At 35.8% G+C, this 20067-nt stretch overlaps 1 protein-coding gene across 7 annotated transcripts; it reads right to left on the minus strand.

Annotated features, from left to right (window-relative positions):
* Positions 1 to 924: 924 nt before the first annotated feature.
* Positions 925 to 17130, minus strand: LOC144980042 (FAD-dependent oxidoreductase domain-containing protein 1-like). Of its 7 annotated transcripts, none has more exons than XR_013646815.1 (12): positions 17021 to 17128; positions 13812 to 14358; positions 12127 to 12326; positions 10208 to 10337; positions 9580 to 9679; positions 9031 to 9125; positions 8347 to 8516; positions 7081 to 7226; positions 6078 to 6216; positions 4576 to 4680; positions 1837 to 2759; positions 925 to 1711 (listed from the first exon to the last, which is right to left on the minus strand). XR_013646815.1 is itself a non-coding variant. In XM_078927507.1 (11 exons), the coding sequence occupies exons 2-11, from the start codon at positions 14023 to 14025 to the stop codon at positions 2505 to 2507; spliced, it is 1554 nt and encodes a 517-aa protein (XP_078783633.1). In that variant the 5' UTR covers positions 14026 to 14358; positions 17021 to 17130; the 3' UTR covers positions 925 to 2504. The 7 variants fall into 7 exon arrangements, 4 of the variants coding, with proteins under 4 accessions (XP_078783633.1, XP_078783636.1, XP_078783634.1 ...); XR_013646817.1 differs by having other exon boundaries at positions 17017 to 17119; XR_013646816.1 differs by lacking the exon at positions 17021 to 17128 and adding an exon at positions 16624 to 16729.
* Positions 17131 to 20067: the final 2937 nt, after the last annotated feature.

The raw sequence follows: 20067 nt of genomic DNA on the forward strand, positions 1-20067 counted from the left end.
AGTGACACCCTGCCCACCATGGGAGGTCAGAAGACCCCATCGTATCATCACAATAAAGACAAATAAGACATAAACCATAACGGTTATAACTATCAAACATAAAGAATTTTTTACATAATTAAAAGTTACAATAAATCTCAGATTATAGGGGTTAAAAATAATCTACAGTTAAAAAATACAACAAATAAACAAACAAAATATAAGGCCAGTTCTTTGTTACAGAATATCTGATAGGTATGAAATAAATATTGTAGATAGAAATATATGTACGCATATTGAGACCAACAGTAACAAATTTTTCAATCGAACTGAAATTAAACGAGCATGCATATTTTATCATATGAATTTCGATCATGTAAATAGGAAGGTAATGGTGATAATGTTATCTGACCATTTCAGCAGCAACGTGTGGACAAAAAAATTTTCTTCAGTCAGTGTCCTGGACTGCATAATTTACAGCACACTCTTACACTGGTGATCTGAAAAAATGTATATTCACCGGATGACTACAATAAGGGTATTGACCATAGCTATCTTAGGTACTTGCCTGAGATAAAATCAGCCTCACAGATCCTGAGTATCACTCGCAATTTTAACACAGGCAATTTTACAAAAAAAATGCATTGTGTTCAAGTTAAACGTCTTTATCTGCAAAAGGCGGATTGCTAATCACTGCAGATTTTACACAATTATGTGGTGACTTTCTCCATTATATTGTCAGGTGTCGCAATGAAATTCTGTCATAGTATGTCAAAATGTATGATAAATACTCACAAACCATGGACTGATTGCTATGGGTAACAGGCGAGTACTAAAGATAGTTATGGTAACGACCTGTCCTGCCAGTTTATGAGTGAAAATTAACATGTTTTGTGAAATTGCTGTAAATTTGTCTATCAAACAAGTGAAAATAAACGGTTGAAATTTTTTTTTTTTTTCAAAATGCCAAACCCAATTATTCAATGCTAAACCCCTATAAAAAGACCAAATTTTTAGACTTTGGCATTAAAAACTAAAAAATTGGCAACATTGAGCGGATCTCTTGCTTTTGCTTTCTGCAAATTATTTTCTAATTATTGCCAAATGTATATAAAGGAAAGCAATAAACTTGTATCACAAGATTAAACTCAAATAAACGATTGAGTTTCACAATGAAACATTATTAGGTGACGTTAAAAAAAAAATATTTTTTTTAGATGATACATATTCTTCGTAGATCAAATATAATATTTGTAGACACGAACCTTTGAAACACAAATTTTTAAACTGACAAAACTAACGGTGATTCAAAATTTCAAAACTTAAGCCAATTCCACGAAAGAAATTAATAAATATAAAAGCAATGTCAGTAAAAGTATAATTGTCCTCAGTACATTGTTCAAAATATAACAAGATCATAGTAAAAAATGAATATTATTCCAATGCAAATTGTGCATGGGAGACAAAGTTTATCCCCGTTTTTATACTGTTAAATGGACAATAGTAATTGCTTGCTATCCTTTAAATAGGACTATAGCCTATCGCAAAATACTTTCCATCAGATCTACAGACCCAGCTACTCAATCAATACTGGGTGGAAAGCTGGGTCAGAACAAAATCTCAACTGCACCCAGGATTGATCACAATCGCTTAGAATGTGAAGCAAGTGCTCTACTAACTGAGCTAATGGGACCCCTGAAGTCCAAACACGGAACATTTCGGGCTCAAAACCCTTCTTCAGTCAACAATTAAATACAATGAAATCATAAATACATTACTAAAAAAACCAGATCGACGCAGAGAAATATTCGGCACATCCTATTGTTGTTGACTGAAGAGGGGTTTTGAGCCCAAAACATTCCGTTTTTTTGGTATTTAGATAATTTTTAAAGTGGTTTTATTCACTTCTGTTTATTATTATTATTATGTTTTACATACAACATGATACCGTTTTGAGTCAGGAAAAGAGAAAATCTCTAGATATCAAATCCTCTAACTTTTAAAAATACAGTATAATCCCAATAAAGCCGACACTCTTAAAGTCAACTTCTGCTTAAAGTCATCATCTCTTGCTGGTCCCAAAATTTTATGTTCTTTATCTAAGTGTGTTCCATTAAAAAAAAAGTAGCTTAAATTTTCTTATTCTATTCATTTTGACCTTAGGCTAAGTTTTTCTTTATCTTGTTTATTCTGACACAATATCAGATTGACGTGTTGGGCCACATTTGTGATCCATGTATCTTTATATTGACCATATACTTATACTTCTTAACCCTCTCCTTACCAATTGTAGGAAAATAGTCACGTGCTTTATGATACAACCATGAATTTTTATGCTTAGATTTATTTTGTAAATTATAAAATTTAACGAAATTTATTTTAAAATATAGATATGAATGCTATGTTGTATAGCTTGCACTTATTCCTTTTGAGTTAGAGTTTAAAATAACATCAATTTCTATATTGGATAGGTATGACGTTTCAGGGAAAAAAAAGAAAAAAAAGAAAGGTCAGTAAGGAGAGAGTTAAACTATTCCCACTTCATCAATGGGTTCCTGTTTCATTAGACGTTCAAAATGGAACCGTGATAGGTCAACGGTTTTGTATTCTCCATCCAAAACGATTTCCTTGACAGCCTTCCCGACAGCCAAGCTGTGTTGAAGGCCGTGGCCACTGAGGCCGTTGGCAAAGATGAAGTTACGATGGAAGGGATGATTGCCGATGATCAGGTTTTGGTCAAAGACATTGTAGTCGTAGTAACCAGCCCATGCAGACCTTAGCTGGAAAACACCAAAAAAAAAAAAAAAAAAAAAGAACATATGTAAAATATTTATGCCCAACTAAAAAAAAAAACAACCTGAGAAAACATACCAAAAAAAACCAAAAAAAACCCAAAAAAACAAACAAAATGCAACAGTTTCCTATTCACATGAACTGGCATATGAGCAAAGTTGTTTTATCAAAATTCATGTTAAACTCAAAAGAATTAATATTAAATTATTGAAATCATCATTAAAACAATGATATCTATGTTTTTGTACTCTGAAAAAAAAAACATGTTTTAAAAATTATTAATATCATCTTGTCAAAAATGACTTCAGGGAAGTCCGAGGTTCGAAAGTATTTGACTAGATAAGGGTCATTTTAATCAATCAATATTTGAAGGACGATTTTTCTGACCAAAATTTTTGAAACATGTTTTTTCAAGAGTATGACTGTTTGGCCAATGATACATTGAAAATTATTAATTTTAGTTTTATTGTGCACTCCAAGGTGAGCAATTACAATAAAAAATTTTTTTTTTTAATTGAAAAAAGATGGCTGTGCCACATAGAATTTTAAAAAACCCCAAAAAACAATGAAACAATCATACGCATTACAAAAGCATTAGATTTAAAGGTATATTTGCTTTAAGTTTTTTTTAAAGGTTTTGCAGTTCTTTAGGTCTTTTCAGCAGCATTTAGAAAGAAGATAATGAAATCCTCAAAGGATTATAGAACTAGAGTTAAGCTGCGTTTATAAGCAGCCCCCAAAAGAATAAAAAAAAGTAAAACAACAGAAGGCCTAGTTCAAACAGGGCGCAGAACTAAAAAGTCCTTGAATTGCTTGCTACCCTTTGGATAGAACGTTGGTCTATTGTAAAGCAGTTTAAACCAGATCTAATAGATCCAGTTCATGAATAGCTGCTAAGTGAACAGAAGAAATGTTTAAATCCAGCTATATTCAAATCCTGAGATCGCTGTACAACCAAAAGTAGTCCTTCAGAGCCATTCGGCCCATGGAGCTGGAGTTTATAACGGTTTCTATTGCGTGAAACAGACAATAGCAAATGCTTGTCACCCTTTGGATAGAACGCGAGTCTATCGTACTTTCCACGAAATCTAACAGACTCAGTTACCCATTCACTGCTGGGTGGACAGGAGGGTCAGAAAAAAATCTCAACTGCACCCAGGATCGATCACAGTCCCTTTGCATGTGAAGCGAGTGCTCTACCAACTGAGCTATCGGGACCCCGATACAAACAAAGAAACAAATACAGGATCACTGCCAAGATATGATGCATTCAAAAGAAAACCTGCACATTGGTAATCTTTGTAGAAATCATTTATAGAAGAATAAAAACAGGACTGTCTCCCTCTCAGCAGAGACAGCAAAGGAGTTGCAAAGCTCAAAGTGAATTAAAAAAAAAAAATTGAGCTTTTATATATCGCAATACCCACTAAACGTGCTCCAAACGCTTTTCAAGGGGTACCTGGATAACAGCAACATTTAACATGTAGGACGGGACATGATGCCTGTTAGGCGATATTACAATTTTTTTTTCGGACAGAGACAACGCTGTTAACGGCCAGGTACTCATTTTACACCTGAGTACGGTGAGAGAATATGAGTAAAGAGCCTTCTCCAAGGACTCAACTCTGCACGAGAGAGACTCGAACCCAGGACCTTCCGATCCAAAAGCGAGTGTCACACCACTAGACCACATAGCCGCACAAGTGAAAACACTGCCTCAATCATACAGAATATTTTTCTTAAGAATCATGTCATGATTAAGGATTATAAATCGATAAATCATACAGTAGATATGCTACAAACCTTGCAAGCATTGAATGCAGGAACTCTATTGGCGATATTTGGCCACACTGTGTTCTCATAGAACTCATAGTCCACATCGAAATTGGCTATGTCTGGCTCATCTTCCTGGTAAAGGGAATAATAGAAAGAAAATATGTGGAACAAAAACAAAAATAATTAACATAGTTCTAAAGCGCTTAAACCTAAAACTTAACACTCCTGTTTCGTTTATCATGAATATTAAATTTAAAAATAAATATTTAATCGTAGAATCTCTTTTTGGGCACAATGAAGCATTTGTCATTAATCTTACACCTCCAAATCAACTTTTTTTTCTTCATAGTTTTGCCTTTGAATATTGAATTTGTGATAACCCCAGGAACTTGAACCGTTTGTTTTGCTATTGCTGTTCTTGCCCTTACTCACATCTCTACTGCTATAAACCTCTCTACTCTTGGGGTGATTCCCCCCCCCCCCCCACCCTTATAGATAGATCAAAGTTGACATCACACCGGCCTTTCTTAATGTTTTTTGCCATCCGCAATTATGAGTAATTCTCACTAAACTGAATCAACCAGACTATAAATGTTTAAGGTTACACATAGTTTTGTGTGTTGGTCCATTATACCTCCGGATGGCAATGTTGTGAGCTTTTTAGCCAAGAGCACACTATCTATACAACAAGGGTTTTCTGTCTTGTCCATTCAACAACCTTCTTGGCAGGTTTCACTTCTTAAAACAAAAAACTCTGGACAGGGCCTTGATGGTCTATTTGTCTCTCCAGCCAAATTCATACAGAGATTTGGTTTGCATTCTGACAACTTAAATCTCTATCTTCTACAATATACAGACACCTGACGACAATTTGCCTGGCTGGACAAACTGGACAAATATGTCTGGATGCGTGTTACACATTAAGCAGTCGTTATAGAAAGTGAGAGAGGTCATTTTTGACAACCCCCCTCCCCTCGCCATTATAGGAATAAGAATAGGAAAGATGTGGAAAGACTTATACCAATAACTAGAGGTACCTAAAATGAGTCCATAAAATGGAGAGAAAGATAAAGGGAGGAAATGTGACTCATAAATAAGGGAACAACACAAAACAAACGACGTTTCGACCTTGGGTCTTTTTCAAGTAAACACAAAATATATATATATATATTTATATTAGATTGTCATAATAATGCAGGTGAAAATGTGTGTGTGTGTGTATATGTATGTGTGTGTGTGTGCATGCAAGGGAAGAGAGAGAGAGAGAGAGAGAGAGAGAGAGAGAGAGAGAGAGAGAGAGAGAGAGAGAGAGAGAGAGAGAGAGAGAGAGAGAGAGAGAGAGAGAGAGAGAGAGAGAGAGAGAGAGTTATAAATGCCTCAGGGGACTGATCATTTGCCAAGGGCTGCAATGTTCGTGGATAATTCTTTTTTCATTTCCTTGAGGGATAACTATTATTGACAGAAAACATCTAAGCATTGGAAATTTGTCTAAAAGCTGTTTCTGTGAGGAATGACTTTAAAAAATTTACCCCACAAAGAGGAGAGCTCCCACAGATATAATTATGGCCCAGTCCTTCCCGTCTGACATACGACCCGGAGCAGTCAACGACAAAAGGGCAATCCAACAACGGTCCATCAGGACAGTGTACCACATAAATATAGCGCTTTCTGATTGGATAAACAAAAGATTGGAGATTTAAAATTTGCATAATCATAATAAATTTATCTTGTGAGGCTATGTGGTCTTGTGGTATGAAACCTGCTTTCGGATCGGAAGATCCTGGGTTCGAGCCTCACTAGGCGCATAGTTGAGTCCTTGGAAAAGGCTCTTTACTCACATTCTCTCACCGTACTCTGGTATAAAATGAGAACCTGGCCGTTAAGAGCGTTGTATTTGTCGGAAAAAATGTAATATCGCCTAGCAGGCGTCATGTCTCGTTCTATATGTTACGTGTTGCTGTTGGATAGGGACCCCTTGTAAAGCACTTTGAGCACATTTAGTGGACACTGCGCTATATAAATGCTCTACATTTTTAAACACTTTAGGAGCTAGGAGAATTTTATTTAAAAACATATAAGAATGCCTGTCACTGCAGCCTTGTGGTTTTGGCACAATCTGCTTGTGATATGTAGGTTCCAACTTCGTCAGCTGAGGGTGGCACAAAATTGAGAACAACTTGGAAGAGGCTCTTTACTCATAGTTTCTCACTATATCCAGGTGTAAAATAAGTAAAAGCATTGTCTGTAATGTCATGTCTCACCCTACATGTTTAGTCCTGCTCTTGGCACAAGACAACTTGTAAAGTGCTTTCAGTATATTAGTGGATATTGCACTATAAAAGAAAAAATAATATTAAAAAAAAAACAAAAAAAAAAAAACAACAAAAAAAAAATAACAAAAAATTCAAACAAATAAACAAAAAAAAAAAAGCTCTCTTACCACTCATACCCTTTCACATTTTAATTTTGTATTGTATTTTTATATTGGATGTTTTCAAAAAGTGAAAATCTCAACGTCTCTATAAACTTTACCTTGGTTCTACAGGCAGTGGGTACTGTAAATCGCCTTCCCCAAGGCCAATCTTGGCCATCTCTGCCACATCAGCGGCCCATGGCCCGGCACAGTTGACGACAATGGCAAATCTCATCTCATGCTCATGGCCATCTTTGGTACGAATCTGGAAATTTTTTTTTACAATCAACAAAATAACAACAAACTTGATAAAAAAACCCCACCAAAATTCAATCCAGACATGAAAAGAGTCAAAGACAATAAACTTGTGACTGATTCCCACACTTCCAACACATGGCAGACTTGCCAAATTGAAAACTTCAAATTTAGTAATTTTAATGTCAATTTTTAGTAATTTGACAAATAAATTCGTAATTTCTGAAATTGTGTATGAACAATATTATTATTATTATTATCATCATCATCATCATTATTATAGTAGTAGTAATAGTAGTTGTTGTTGTTGTTCTTCTTCTTTTTCTTCTTATCATTATTATTTTTATTATTATTATTTTCCATAAAATTTTGTAATTTCCCATAAAATTTCGTATTTGGCCATGAAATTTGTCTAAAATTCGTAAAATTACAAAAAAATTGTAAGATTCGGCATGTACGCCATGGCAGAACTGCATCAAAAATATGTGCAGATGGAAACTTGGGAACAGTGATGCCTGCTGGAAATACGGCTATGTGGTCTTGTGGTATGACACTCACTTTCGGATCGGAAGGTCCTGGGTTCGAGCCTCGCTCAGCGCATAGTTGAGTCCTTGGAGAAGGCTCTTTATTCAAATTGTCTTACTGTACTCAGGTGTAAAATGAGTACCTGCCCGTTAACAGCGTTGTCTCTCTCTGAAAAAAAAATGCAATATCGCCTTACAGGTGCCATGTCCCGTCTAAAATGTTAAATGTTGCTGTTGGTCAGGGACCCCTTGTAAAGTGCTTTGAGCACATTTAGTGGATATTGCGCTATATAAAAGCTCAATTTTTTTGTTTTTATAAGTCAGCGATCACATCGTCCTCCACTGTCCAGTAACTAAACTTGCAGGTGGTTATGAAACAGTTCTCAGGACAGAGGAAGACTTCCGAAGCTGAATTTAGCGGCGTAGCCATACGCTACCACTACTACTACAACTACTACTACTGATTCCATTAAAATTCTTTTTAAAATTATAAAATACTAAAGAAAAAGGGTGACAAAGATATTCATATGCATCTACAATACATCAATTCAATGAAAACATTTAATTTTATAAAGAATGCCAAACACTAAAGGCTCTCTAACTCACCACAGCTGAGTCCAGCTTGAAGTTGAGACCAGACGGCATTCCCCTATCCAAATGACAAAATTCAAAGTTCATCAATTCCCCATGGATGTATTTCACACCGAGACTCAGATTTTTCTGTTTCAGGGCTCTCACCAGGGACCAGGGGTCAAACCAACCTTCACCTTCCAGACCTGATGAAGAAGAATTAAAAGCGGTTCTTCAGAGCCTAGTCAGACTTTACACTCAAAATTGTAACTAATGATGTAATTCTCTGGTATCAAGATTTAAATTCTGTGCAACTACGTAAAAAGTGTAAAGAGTAATAAAGCAAGAAAGTTGGGCTGGGCCAAATTTTATATTAAAAATCTTGTGAAATAAAATATGTATTGAAAGATGAGAAGTTCCGAAGCAGTTGTACTTTCACCAATCGCTCATAAACTGCCACATTGACAGTGATAATTGGTCTAAGTAGATTTGTTTTTATGGGGGAGAAGAGAAAAAGAAATATTTTCAATGTTAGCTGACCAATTAGAATGCTAACTTTTAATTCAAATGAACTTTGCTGCAATGTAAAAGCTTACGTAGGTAAAACAAAAATTCAGGTCGTTGACCAAGGACAAAAAAATCACTCCAGCTATTTTTCACCTGTATTCATATTGTCAAGTTCAGTATTACAGAAGACAAAAATTAAAAACAGAGACCTACCAAAAGACCCACACTCAATGCCTTCCAAGTTCAACCATGGGAATTTTTCTGCCAGTTGTGATTTATTGTACAAAGCGACACGGGCTCCAACTTCACTAAGAGATAGAAAAAAACAAGGGTTGATTTTGGTTGTGTTTATTTTTTTTTAATGTGTCATAATTTAAATTATTAAAAAGATAGTTAACATATTGAAATATCAGATGTTATACATAAAAGAAGTAATCCTTTTCAAAGCCATCAGGCCCATGGGGCTGGAGTTTATCCCAGATTCTATGGCTGGAAACGGACATTAGTAATTGCTTGCAACCTTTTGGATAGGATGCTATAACTCAAAGTACTTTCCACTAGATCTAAAAGACCCAGCTACCCAATCACTCAGCAGACTTAATCTGGGATTGATCTCAGTCTCTTTGCATGTGAAGTGAGCGCTTTAGCAACACAGCTATCGGGGACTCCCCACCCTCCCCCCGATTTTATTTATGCTAATCAATTTGAGACTTTAAAAAAAGAAAAAGTGAAAAAAAAGACTCAACAAAACAGTGCACACACTTCTGCATCTTGACGTTCTTAACCAGACATTCAGCATTGTGAGGTTCTGCCAGCATCAAATATCCTTGGTGATTGAACTGAACATCAGGAGGGTCTTCGTCTGGAAATGACAGAATTTAAAAATAAACGAACGAAAAGTTCAATGCAGCTTTTGTACAGTGCTTTGATTTACATTTTGTGATTAATTCACTGTATAAAAACTAACAATGTTTTCTTCTCAAGAAAATGAATTGATCAATATGATCATCATTTATTTCATCTCAATTATAAGGATTCAATGGGTTTTGTTTTTTTTGGTTAAGGCTTAACCAGTATGAATCTGTGCAACATACAGATGGTTACAATAAAATCAACTGACAAATTATTTATATACAACTTTGAGTTAACCCTTTAGGCTGAGTCACATTGCTGTAACTGCTCTCTTTGTGAAAACTGCTAAGTCTGCAGTTATAAAGATGAATAATGGGAGAAATTGTGATGGAAAGAAATTCAACTGCCAGTTAAAAGACAATAGATAAATATTTTGAGACAAAAACAAAAAAAAAAAAACACAAAAAACCCCCCCCCCCCCCCCCCCCCAAAAAAAAAAACCCCAACAAACAAAACAAACAAACAAACAAAGACTCACGAATAACGCTGAGATGTTCCTTCAAATTACACAGAAAGTCTGATGCAAAGAGGGATAACTCTACATTTTCTCGAACACCGAACTGATGGCGGATGCCGCCTGCTGACAGCATGGTGGAAGCCCTGGTGTACTGAGAATGAAAAGAGATGATATCCTATATCTATTCTTTTTTTTTTTAAAAATAGGGTTGGGGATCAACATTGTTCTGTACAGCCAATGTTGAATTTTTATCATCGAGCACAGAATTACTGGCAAATCTAAAAATTATAAAACTATTTTTCACAGATTGATATACGAGTAACTTGCAAATATTTCTTAAATTAAAGGTAATTCCATTGTCCATTGATTCAAATGTTTTATTTTTTAGAATATCTGATGGGGCAATCCCATCCTTAACCTTTGACCTTCGGATTTGTGATAATTTGGACGCTGATGTCTCTAAATATTCGTCTCAATCTATGTTAAGTTCCTCAATACAGTATAATAATTTTAAAATCGCAGAACTCTTTTGTTTAGACTAATTTGTCCCTTCATACATGTAATTTTATTTGTATTCATTTGTTTTAATCATGAAGATGTACACCACTCGATTGGGATTGTATATCTAGGATGCAGCGTCTACTAATGGTACTATTGCTGCAAGGATGACGTAGGTGCTTTCCTTGACGTGGGTGTTGGAACTATAAATAGCCAAATTGATTGTTATTCTATAGGATTAGGATGAATAATGAAAGAAAACATTTCTCTTGAATCATTCCATTGTCTCAACAACATCTAACACGTTGAAATTAAAACCAACTTATATAATTGATACTAATTAAAAGGTTTATTAGGTAAGTTAGCCTGAGATTTAAAAAAAAAAAACCCCAAAAACATTGCTATTGAAAAAAGGCTTCATACATAGTAACAAAATTAAAATAAAATAAATAACTTTTGGAAAAGAAAAATAACAAATCATCCCCTCACTCTAGCATTACGATTGGTCTTTTGAATTTTGGGAATTTCTATCTCACTGGCCACCCTATTGCCATAATTTTGTTTGTTTGTTTGTTGCTTTAGGTCTCTTCCAATACAATTGAGGTTATATGAGAGACCGCTGAAACAAAAAAACAAGCAATCTAACAAAAATAGTACAAATGTAAATCAAAATCATAACCTAAAGATATCATAAGCTAAATTATAAATAACCAAGAACAAACAGGCAGAAGATTTACAGAAAAAAAAAAATATCCCCTGTCAAAAATATAATCACAAACCAAAGAAGCAGGATAGGCTAGTAAAGAGAAGAAGAAACGACATCACTATCGGATTGTACACCCATGCGAATATCATAGGTATATGATTCAAGGGTGATGCTCCCATCCAACCACCCGCCTATTGCCAAATTCATTTGCGCGCACCTACACACTTTATACCGAACCAATTTTGATCATTGATGGCTCAAAAGATTCATTTCGATCTATGTTAATTTCCACAATATAATGTAGTATAATAAGAAAATAGATAGGTGCCTGTTTGAAATAGCCTTTATTTCCCCACAAAACTTGCGGGTTCTCTAATAGTATATAAAATAATCTAAGTGTAACTTTATCCAACCTCTACAATATTGTTTCAAGCATTCGCTATCTTCAATCTGTTGGGAGAAATTATTATTTATGGACACTCTTGTCCTTTTGTTTGTATTTAGGAAGGTGTGTACTTATAATATAAATGCATCAATTTGATCTTTTCTTTTTTTTTTTGTTTTGTCTCGACTATTATATATTTAAGATCTGCAAAAATAAAAGGGTAGTTAAAGGATTGTGATGATATGATATGATGATAATGACGATGATAAAAAAATATAATTCAAGAGTATATAATTCGGACTTAGTTCACATAATACCGGTCTGAAGTCACATAAATTATTATGACCTTACCACTGGGTCTCTCTCCAATATGACAATACTGCCACCAGTGGGGTCCTTCTGCTTCATCCAGTAAGCTACAGAAGAGCCGATGGCACCCCCACCCACAATCAAAATGTCTGCCTCCCTGGGCACTGGGGTACCTGGGGGTTTCATTGTTTTGATTCCCTCCATCTCCTCTTTCAGAATCGTCCAGGGAGAACGATAACTACCTGTGGGAAAAATTCACTTGATTACACAAAAACAGCACACAAATAGCTCAAACATGATCAACAGAAATTATCATAGCAGTAAGTCCACCGGGTTTGTACTCGAAACGTCCATTGTCTATTTTGTTCCCATACGAAGCCTCTCCATTTTCACTCTTTCGTTAGTATTTTAGATCACCGGCTTCAGGCAGCCCCTACCGTTTTCTACTAAGTCCACCTTTCCAACAAAGGACAAACAATGTATTTCATACCCAGACTCAAATCATTCTGTTTCAGAGTTCTCACCAGGGACCAAAGATACTGTTACTTGCAAACAAGACGTGCCAAAAACTTTTCTGCAGTCTGCCTAGATTTAAAATAATGTACTATTGTTTTTATTGTTTTTGTTATTAGCGGAAGAAAGGTTTTGAGCCCGAAATATTCTGCATTTCGTATTTTGTTCTTTTTCAAAGATGATATATTCATTTTTGTTCATTACGATAATTTATATAGGATTATTAAAAACAACTTGAGCTTCAATATAGCTCAATATACACTGATTATGCTCAATGTGTTTTACAAAGAGTCTCAAACCAACAGCAACACTCAACAAGTAGCACAAAACATGATGTATATAAGGTGCTATCACAATTGTTTTTTTACTGACAATGATCCTAATTGATAGCCTTATTCCAAACTAAAGAAAACAGCACTCATACCAGGTCCCACAGTCACGAGTTAATGCTCAACTCAACTCATTTTTTCCAAGCACAATCTGAATATGGAATTCTCTGCCCGAAAATAATTTAAAAATTAATGGCTAAATTTAATTTGACAGAGAAATCAATGAAATCAAAATAAAAGCATAGGCATGCCCATTTGTTCTCACAACACTTACAGGCACAATTATCTTTGAAGCACAGAGTTGTGACTTAACGTCAAGACAAGACAAGATGTTCTGTACAGTCAACTTCAACAACTAAAGTTGGCCTCAACTTTAGAATAGAGGTCAATTTCCAATTGGATGGAAAAAACAGCAGTCATTGTCAGTGAGCTGATAAACAAACCATTTCGGAATGAAATGTTCAAACCAGACGATACTACTCCATTGATAATTTGTTAGCCAGCTGTTTGGCACTGTTGCAGTGGCAAGGTCCCTGCTGCCAAATTGTATTGTTTACCAGAGACATGGTTGCCATCTTGGTCTTGGCTGTTCTTGTCAATCAAAATTGCCTTGAGCACGTTTAGTGGATATTGTGCTATATAAACACTCGTGTGTGTGTGTGTGTGTGTGTGTGAGAGAGAGAGAGAGAGAGAGAGAGAGAGAAAGAGAGAGAGAAGGAGAGAGAGAGAGAGAGAGAGAGAGAGAGAGAGAGAGAGAGAGAGAGAGAGAGAGAGAGAGAGACAGAAAGTTATCTGGGAAGAGTGTAATAAAATAAATAATTGAATTGTTCGAATAGCAACTAAGAGGAATTATCAAATATAAATTTACATAAATAGATTCCTCACCTGCCCTTGGAGTTCGGGTCTCCTGACCGTCATTGTTTGTATTTGATGAGTTGGAACCTGACTGAAATAAACGACGAGGCGTGTTTGTTGTTGTTATTACTGCTGTTGCTGTGGCTGTGTTGTTGGTGGTGGAGATGGCAATGCAGTTGGCATTTTGTGGTAGCAGGCGATTGGCTGCTTGGTGTAACACTTTCTTCACCATGAATCTCGACATTTTTGTGGTGGGGTTTTTGAGTGGGATGGAAGTAAAAAAACAAATTTCTCCAGTCGTAAAGTTTATGTTATAAACTGTGAGTGTTATTCTTATAATAATATATTCTTATAATAATCCTGCTCAAAGTTGAATTTTGAGAGGTTTGCAGTTTTTAATAGAAATGCATTACATTAGAATGCAAGAAACGCGACCTTGGAACTGTTTAAATGTGAAACTACAGTTTTTTTGTTATTATGTAGTAAAGCGTTTTATGAAGGAAACTTATTATCATGATGGTATATCAGCGAGAGGAGTTGCATGTCTTCGTTGATATCCCCTTGGATGTCCTCTGGCCTGGTCAAAATAAATTAAATCAATATTAAAGAAATAGAAAATATAGTTATAAATTAATGAAAAATAAAGCATTAAAAACATAACAAATCATTCTTAAACAATACAGACATCATCAGCAAACAAAAAAACAAACCTGAAATGGACACAGATGAAATTGTATTATCCTACATAAAATATTAATGCCTACTATTTGGTAATGTAATATATTAGAGTCCCATGAGAGACTGTAAGTATGAAATAGGATACAAACATTTAACATAAGCTGTATTCCTAGCTGATAAAACTTATGAGATGTACCAGCCTGACTGACATACTGCAACACAAATGTGACCCTCTGCCTCGAAATTGTGGAAACAGTCATGCTTTCTCTGAGATAGATAAAGACACACCCTTTGCTGTGATATCTTACATCTTATTGGTGGAGAAAAAGACTCGGTATTACTAAGCTTTGGAAAGGGGTGGCTCTCTGAGAGAAAGTCAACTCTCGTTTTGAATGTGTCACTGATAGTTGCATTTTAAACTTGAAATTTATATAACTTATCGTCGATGTTTATGTTGAATTATTATGTTTTCATGTAGAAAAATGATTGTAGTTTCTGAAACAACCAAAAACTGAAATTTGATAATTTTGACCATTTCCACTTTAAAACCGGTTTTCTTCGTTTTCCAAATCCCGACTTAATACCGGTTCGAGGCGGAGGGTCACAAATGAGATTGAAAATAATAAAGCTGTATGACATCAATGTAATTTTCTGTGGCCGATGAGTTTGAATGGATGAATACTAAATAAACTACATTTGCTCTCTTGTCATACAACAATAACTATATATTTCAATTAATAACTTATTTAATGCAATGCATAATGTTGAAGAATTTGTTTATAAAGATGTAACGCAAAACAGAAAAAAAAATGTCTTTCTAATTAAAAAAACAAAACAAAAAAAACCCCTTAAACAACCTCCCCCCCCCCCCCCCCCCCACCTACCCTTCCACCCCAATCCCATACTGCAAAGCCCCGCCCTCTTTTCTCTCTAATAAAGTGGTGACACACTACTGTTGCATTAAATCCCGCTCACTCTCGATTTTTCAACCTGTCACGATTTCTTCCATGATGAAATTTAATCATGATATTTTGTTTAATTAATTTCTTGAAGTTACCGCTTTTTTAGGGCGAAAATTTGTTGCGATTAACTGAAGTTTGTTGTAATTTACCAGTGACTTTTATACAGAATTAATTCCGTTTCTTGGGAAATATTGCTGTACTTACAAATAAAGCCTAGACTCATTTACCCCCTCCCTGTCCCCTTCCTTTTTGACCATTTTTGACGTCTGGCACCAGTTTGTCTAGACTGACGCCATAAAAATGGGAGTGACACCAAAGTTCATACAACTGAGCACAGGTGTCAAAATATGACACAAGACATGATGGTGATTTTTTCACGGATCCACCACTTGACCATAGAGGAAAATGTTTGACAGCGCAAAATTAGCGGAATATTTCTGAGAAAATCCTAAAATCCTGGAATTCCGTGGAATACTATTGTCACTGAATTTCAATTTCAATAGCACTGGTGGGTTTTGGTGTCCAAAATATAATTATGTTATGATTTGAATGCTACATAAAACTTGTTAAAAAGAAAAAGGACCCTTTGTTTTCAATATAAATTTCAATTTCTTTATATGAATAGTAATATTGATTGTCATATCAATAACAGGGGAGACTCCCCCCCCTCCCCCACGCTTCCATCTCCCTACACCCAAGTTCCACTGCTTAAATAACCTATTTCAAAAGGCATTATTGGTTGATGCATACATACAATGGTATATACACTACCAATGTTAATGAACATATAGTTGGTGGCAGTTGTTCATGCATTACATTATAATATAGCTACCCCCCCCCCCCCCCAAAAAATAAATAAATAATAATCTGTTCAACAAACAGCAAATCTCCAGAGGTCGGATGAAAGTAATGCAAAGAAGAAATTAACTGGTCACCCTTTCACGATTAACTCTCGACATTGTTATAGGTTTTGCTAACAGCATGGGGCAATTTCCAGCCTCAGTTGTCAGCATGGGATTCTCATAACTTTATTACTTTACAATAGAGCAGCTGATCTAGACAGTCTAAATATAAATTTTGATTTTAAAATGACTGGAGGCATGTGCACAATTTTGATTTGATCAGAGGTTGAGGTAATTAATAAAATTAAAATGTCTTTACATTTAACTTAGAAGTATAAATACTGTCACTGTATAGCATACTTTAAAATAGGCCACCATTGACAGATGAGAACATAGCTATAAACCAAAAAACATCCAAGCACAGCGAAGAGACAATTGCTTCTTGATTAACTGACTAGCTATAACTGGCTCTGATGACTTGCATTTGCTTATCAGATCAGATACGCTTACTGACTGAACTGTACTGTACCTGAGTATCTATAAGTAGATATACGATAAGTTAACGATTATGCAAATGCATAACTTGTCATTGACATTGTCATAAAAAAGTCATAGTCATAGATGATAGTCACGGCATCATGGTGCCTCCTGTCATTGTGTAGAATGTTGTTATGAAAATAACATATTCATATAAATATTTTCTATTTCCTGTGTGTCACCGTCTGCCACAGAAAGAGAGATTTTATTATATACCTACACTTGAATGCACACATTCTTTCTGTTCAGTGTGTGTATAATAAGTTGTCAGGGGGGAACGAGCCTGTGAAACACTTAAAAGGGAGAAGATAGCGAAACTAACTACAGTACAGAAAAAAAAAAGGAGAAAGTTGAAAGTTCACCGAAGGTCAAGTAGAGACAGGGAAATAATTCGACGATTTATTTATTTATCTATTTATTTTGTCAACGACTTCTTTTGAAATATCTATTCACAACCGCCTCAAATCGCGAAAAATTAATTGCCAAATCATTCTTTTGATCCTCCGTTTCTCAGAATGTCCCATATAATCAGATACACAAGAGAATATTCTTTTATTATTATTTTTAAGCGAATGGTAAACGAGTGGAGCACGAAGACCGGAAATGTGGGGAAAAAAGTGAGAAGTGAGAATTTTAGTGCTGGGTCGAGTTTGAAACGATCAAATCGAGCGGGTTTTCGATCGAGTCCTCTAAAATCGAGTCGGTTTCGGGCGGGTTTCGAGTCAGTGACGTCATCGAGCAGTGATTCGTTTGAAAAAAAAAACACGAGCATCTCGGTTGCCACAGGAAACTTCACAGTCCCCTCCCTCTCTTATGTCTGTGGCTGGCTTGACTGCAGCTGGTTATGATGGGGGCTGCCAGATGGCCAAGTTCAAAATTGGTTACTAAGAAATGTTTTTCTATTATTATTCATTTTTTTAAAAAAAATCTTTTATTTAAAAAAAAAATGAAAAGATAAGTTTTATCCAACTGTAGTCGATTGTTTTATTAATTAAAATCAATGAGTTTTTCAAGGGAGTCAGGATGATTGTGGTGTTTGATAATGTGAGGTTCTATTTGACTATTTGGCCAAGAAAAAATCTGGCTGTTTGGAAGCATTGATTTTATTTATTTTAATTAATTTTTTTTTATGATCGTTCGTCGCATCACACGCACACACCCACACACGCACGCACACACAGGCACACACACGCACACACACACACACACACGCCATCAAAACTGCATCAGTTGTTGATTTGGTGATGGGGTGGCACGTCAACCCCCCCCCCCCCCCCCCCCCCCCCCCCCCCCCCTAATCAGAGAAGGAATACAGCGATATTCACCTTGACATATTTCATATTTATGTCGCGCCAAAAGTTGTCGGGTGTAACCTACATAACCGCCCCCACCTCACATTTGTCACTGGTCGTCATCGAGGCGCGCGCTTTCTTGCTTTGTCGGTTACCTTTCATCACACATGTTCAAATCTTTATCTTATAGCCTATTTACTACTGCTATTAATTTTATTTAAACAGGTGATATTACGGTTGTTGCCTTTCCTGCTCTCGGCTTAGTTAGGTTGCTTTAAAATTTGGGCAGGAATATGAATATTTAACATTGTTACTTCCTGTTTAGTTTTTCTTTGTGTATGTATGTATGTATGTGTGTGTGTGTGTGTGTGTGTGTGTGTGTGTGTGTGTGTGCTGTTGTTGTTGTTGAGGCTGTTGTTGTTTTGTTGAGTTTTGGGGGGGGGTTTTTGTTTTGGTTTTTTTTTTTTTTTTGGGGGGGGGGGGGGGGTGCTTTTCTGACATCCAAACACCAAACCCGAGACTATTTATTTATTTACATTTAGTTACTTTGTTTGGTTTCTTTTTTTCTCTTCATTTTGTTGTGTTTTTTTTTTGGTGTTTTTTTTTTTGTTTTGTTTGTTTTTGTTTCCTTTTTTTGGGAATGGGAAGAAGGGGTAGTTTTATCCTTAGTCTTTTTAAAAGATGTATGGGATTACCTAACTTGGAACGCACAATAGGGATCGGCGTCGTTTCTGAGTTCAGTCAATTTGTTTTTAATTTTTTTTATTGCTCAGTCCATTAAAGTGGAAGTAGGTATGTAGCTGGGTGGACGCTATTTTAGATCAACGGAAAGCACTTTTCGATTTACTAGCATCCTATTAAAAGTTTGGGGTCCCAATAGCTCAGTAGGTAGTGCACTCGCTTAACATGCAAGGGAACCGAGCTCGATTCCGGGTGAAGTAGATACATATATTCTGACCCCTTGTCTACCTAGTAGTGATTGGGAAGCAAAGTCTGTTAAATCTGGCGGAAAGTTCCTTGCGATAGACTAATGGGCAATTGCTTTCGTAAGTTTTCCGATATGGAAACCGGACTGAACTCCGGCTTCATCGGGCCCAATAGCTCTGAAGAAGTACTTTTTAAAAAAAAGATTAAAAGCATGCATTTGTTGCGATCCTTAATGTTGTGATTATTAATTGTTCTGTGGCTCAGCGGTAAGGTGTCTCTTCTTGTCATAAATCAAGCGATGTTAAGCGTTGTAAGTGGTCGAGTGGGTGACAGTGATCCTGGAAAATTCTGATCCCGAAGTTAAGTCCTTGTGTAAGGCACTTACCACACATTACTTTACTCGACTCAGGTGTGAATGTATAACTATCTATAAGCAGTGACGGATACTATTAAGAGTTTTAGTACAAAAAAGACCCGAAACAGGCGACTGGTACTTTATGAAATGGATGTAGGTTTGTATGGCCTGCTAGGGGGAAAATTGAATTATTATGAAGTTCATTGATCCGTGGAAATGAGCTTTGAATTCATACACCTGCTTGACCACTCCGATTCCAATATAAACGACTGATTAATGTTCCCATATTATAAACTATAGTTAGCTGAAAATCTTTCTCTGTCGGGTCCCCAAAAGTATGGAATAAATTAGACAAAGAAATCAAAGACGCTCCCGAGCTTTAATAATTTTAAGATTCTTTTGAAACTATTCCTTGTCAGATAAGTTAGCAATAGTATTTGTTTTGTTTTTTTTCCTAGGTCTTTTAGGAGCAATTTGTGAATTCTGCGAGCTGTTTTGATTGATGATTACATTAACATGTGTTGATATTTATTTTATTAAGGTGATGATGATGCTGGGCTGCTGCTCCTGCTGATAATGATGGTGAAGATAAATAAATTATAAAAATAATGATAAATAAAATTCCCGTTATTCATCCCATAGGGGAGGTTTTTCTCTACGGTCTATTCTAAGGGAAGACTGGAATAACCCAGG

This window comes from Berghia stephanieae, chromosome 9 (assembly GCF_034508935.2).
Source record: "Berghia stephanieae isolate SIO BIC M18660-M18661 chromosome 9, UCSD_Bste_1.3, whole genome shotgun sequence".
Classification (NCBI taxonomy): domain Eukaryota; kingdom Metazoa; phylum Mollusca; class Gastropoda; order Nudibranchia; family Aeolidiidae; genus Berghia; species Berghia stephanieae.

What these genes read in the sequence shown, in the direction of transcription:
- LOC144980042 (XM_078927507.1), bottom strand. Translation starts at nt 14,025, where the DNA reads ATGTCGAGATTCATGGTGAAGAAAGTGTTACACCAAGCAGCCAATCGC. An exon ending in TCAAGCTGGACTCAGCTGTG is followed by an intron (nt 7,227 to 8,346) that starts GTGAGTTAGAGA and finishes AAAAATTTCCAG; the next exon opens with ATTCGTACCAAAGATGGCCA. An exon ending in CTGCATTCAATGCTTGCAAG is followed by an intron (nt 2,760 to 4,575) that starts GTTTGTAGCATA and finishes GGTGTTTTCCAG; the next exon opens with CTAAGGTCTGCATGGGCTGG.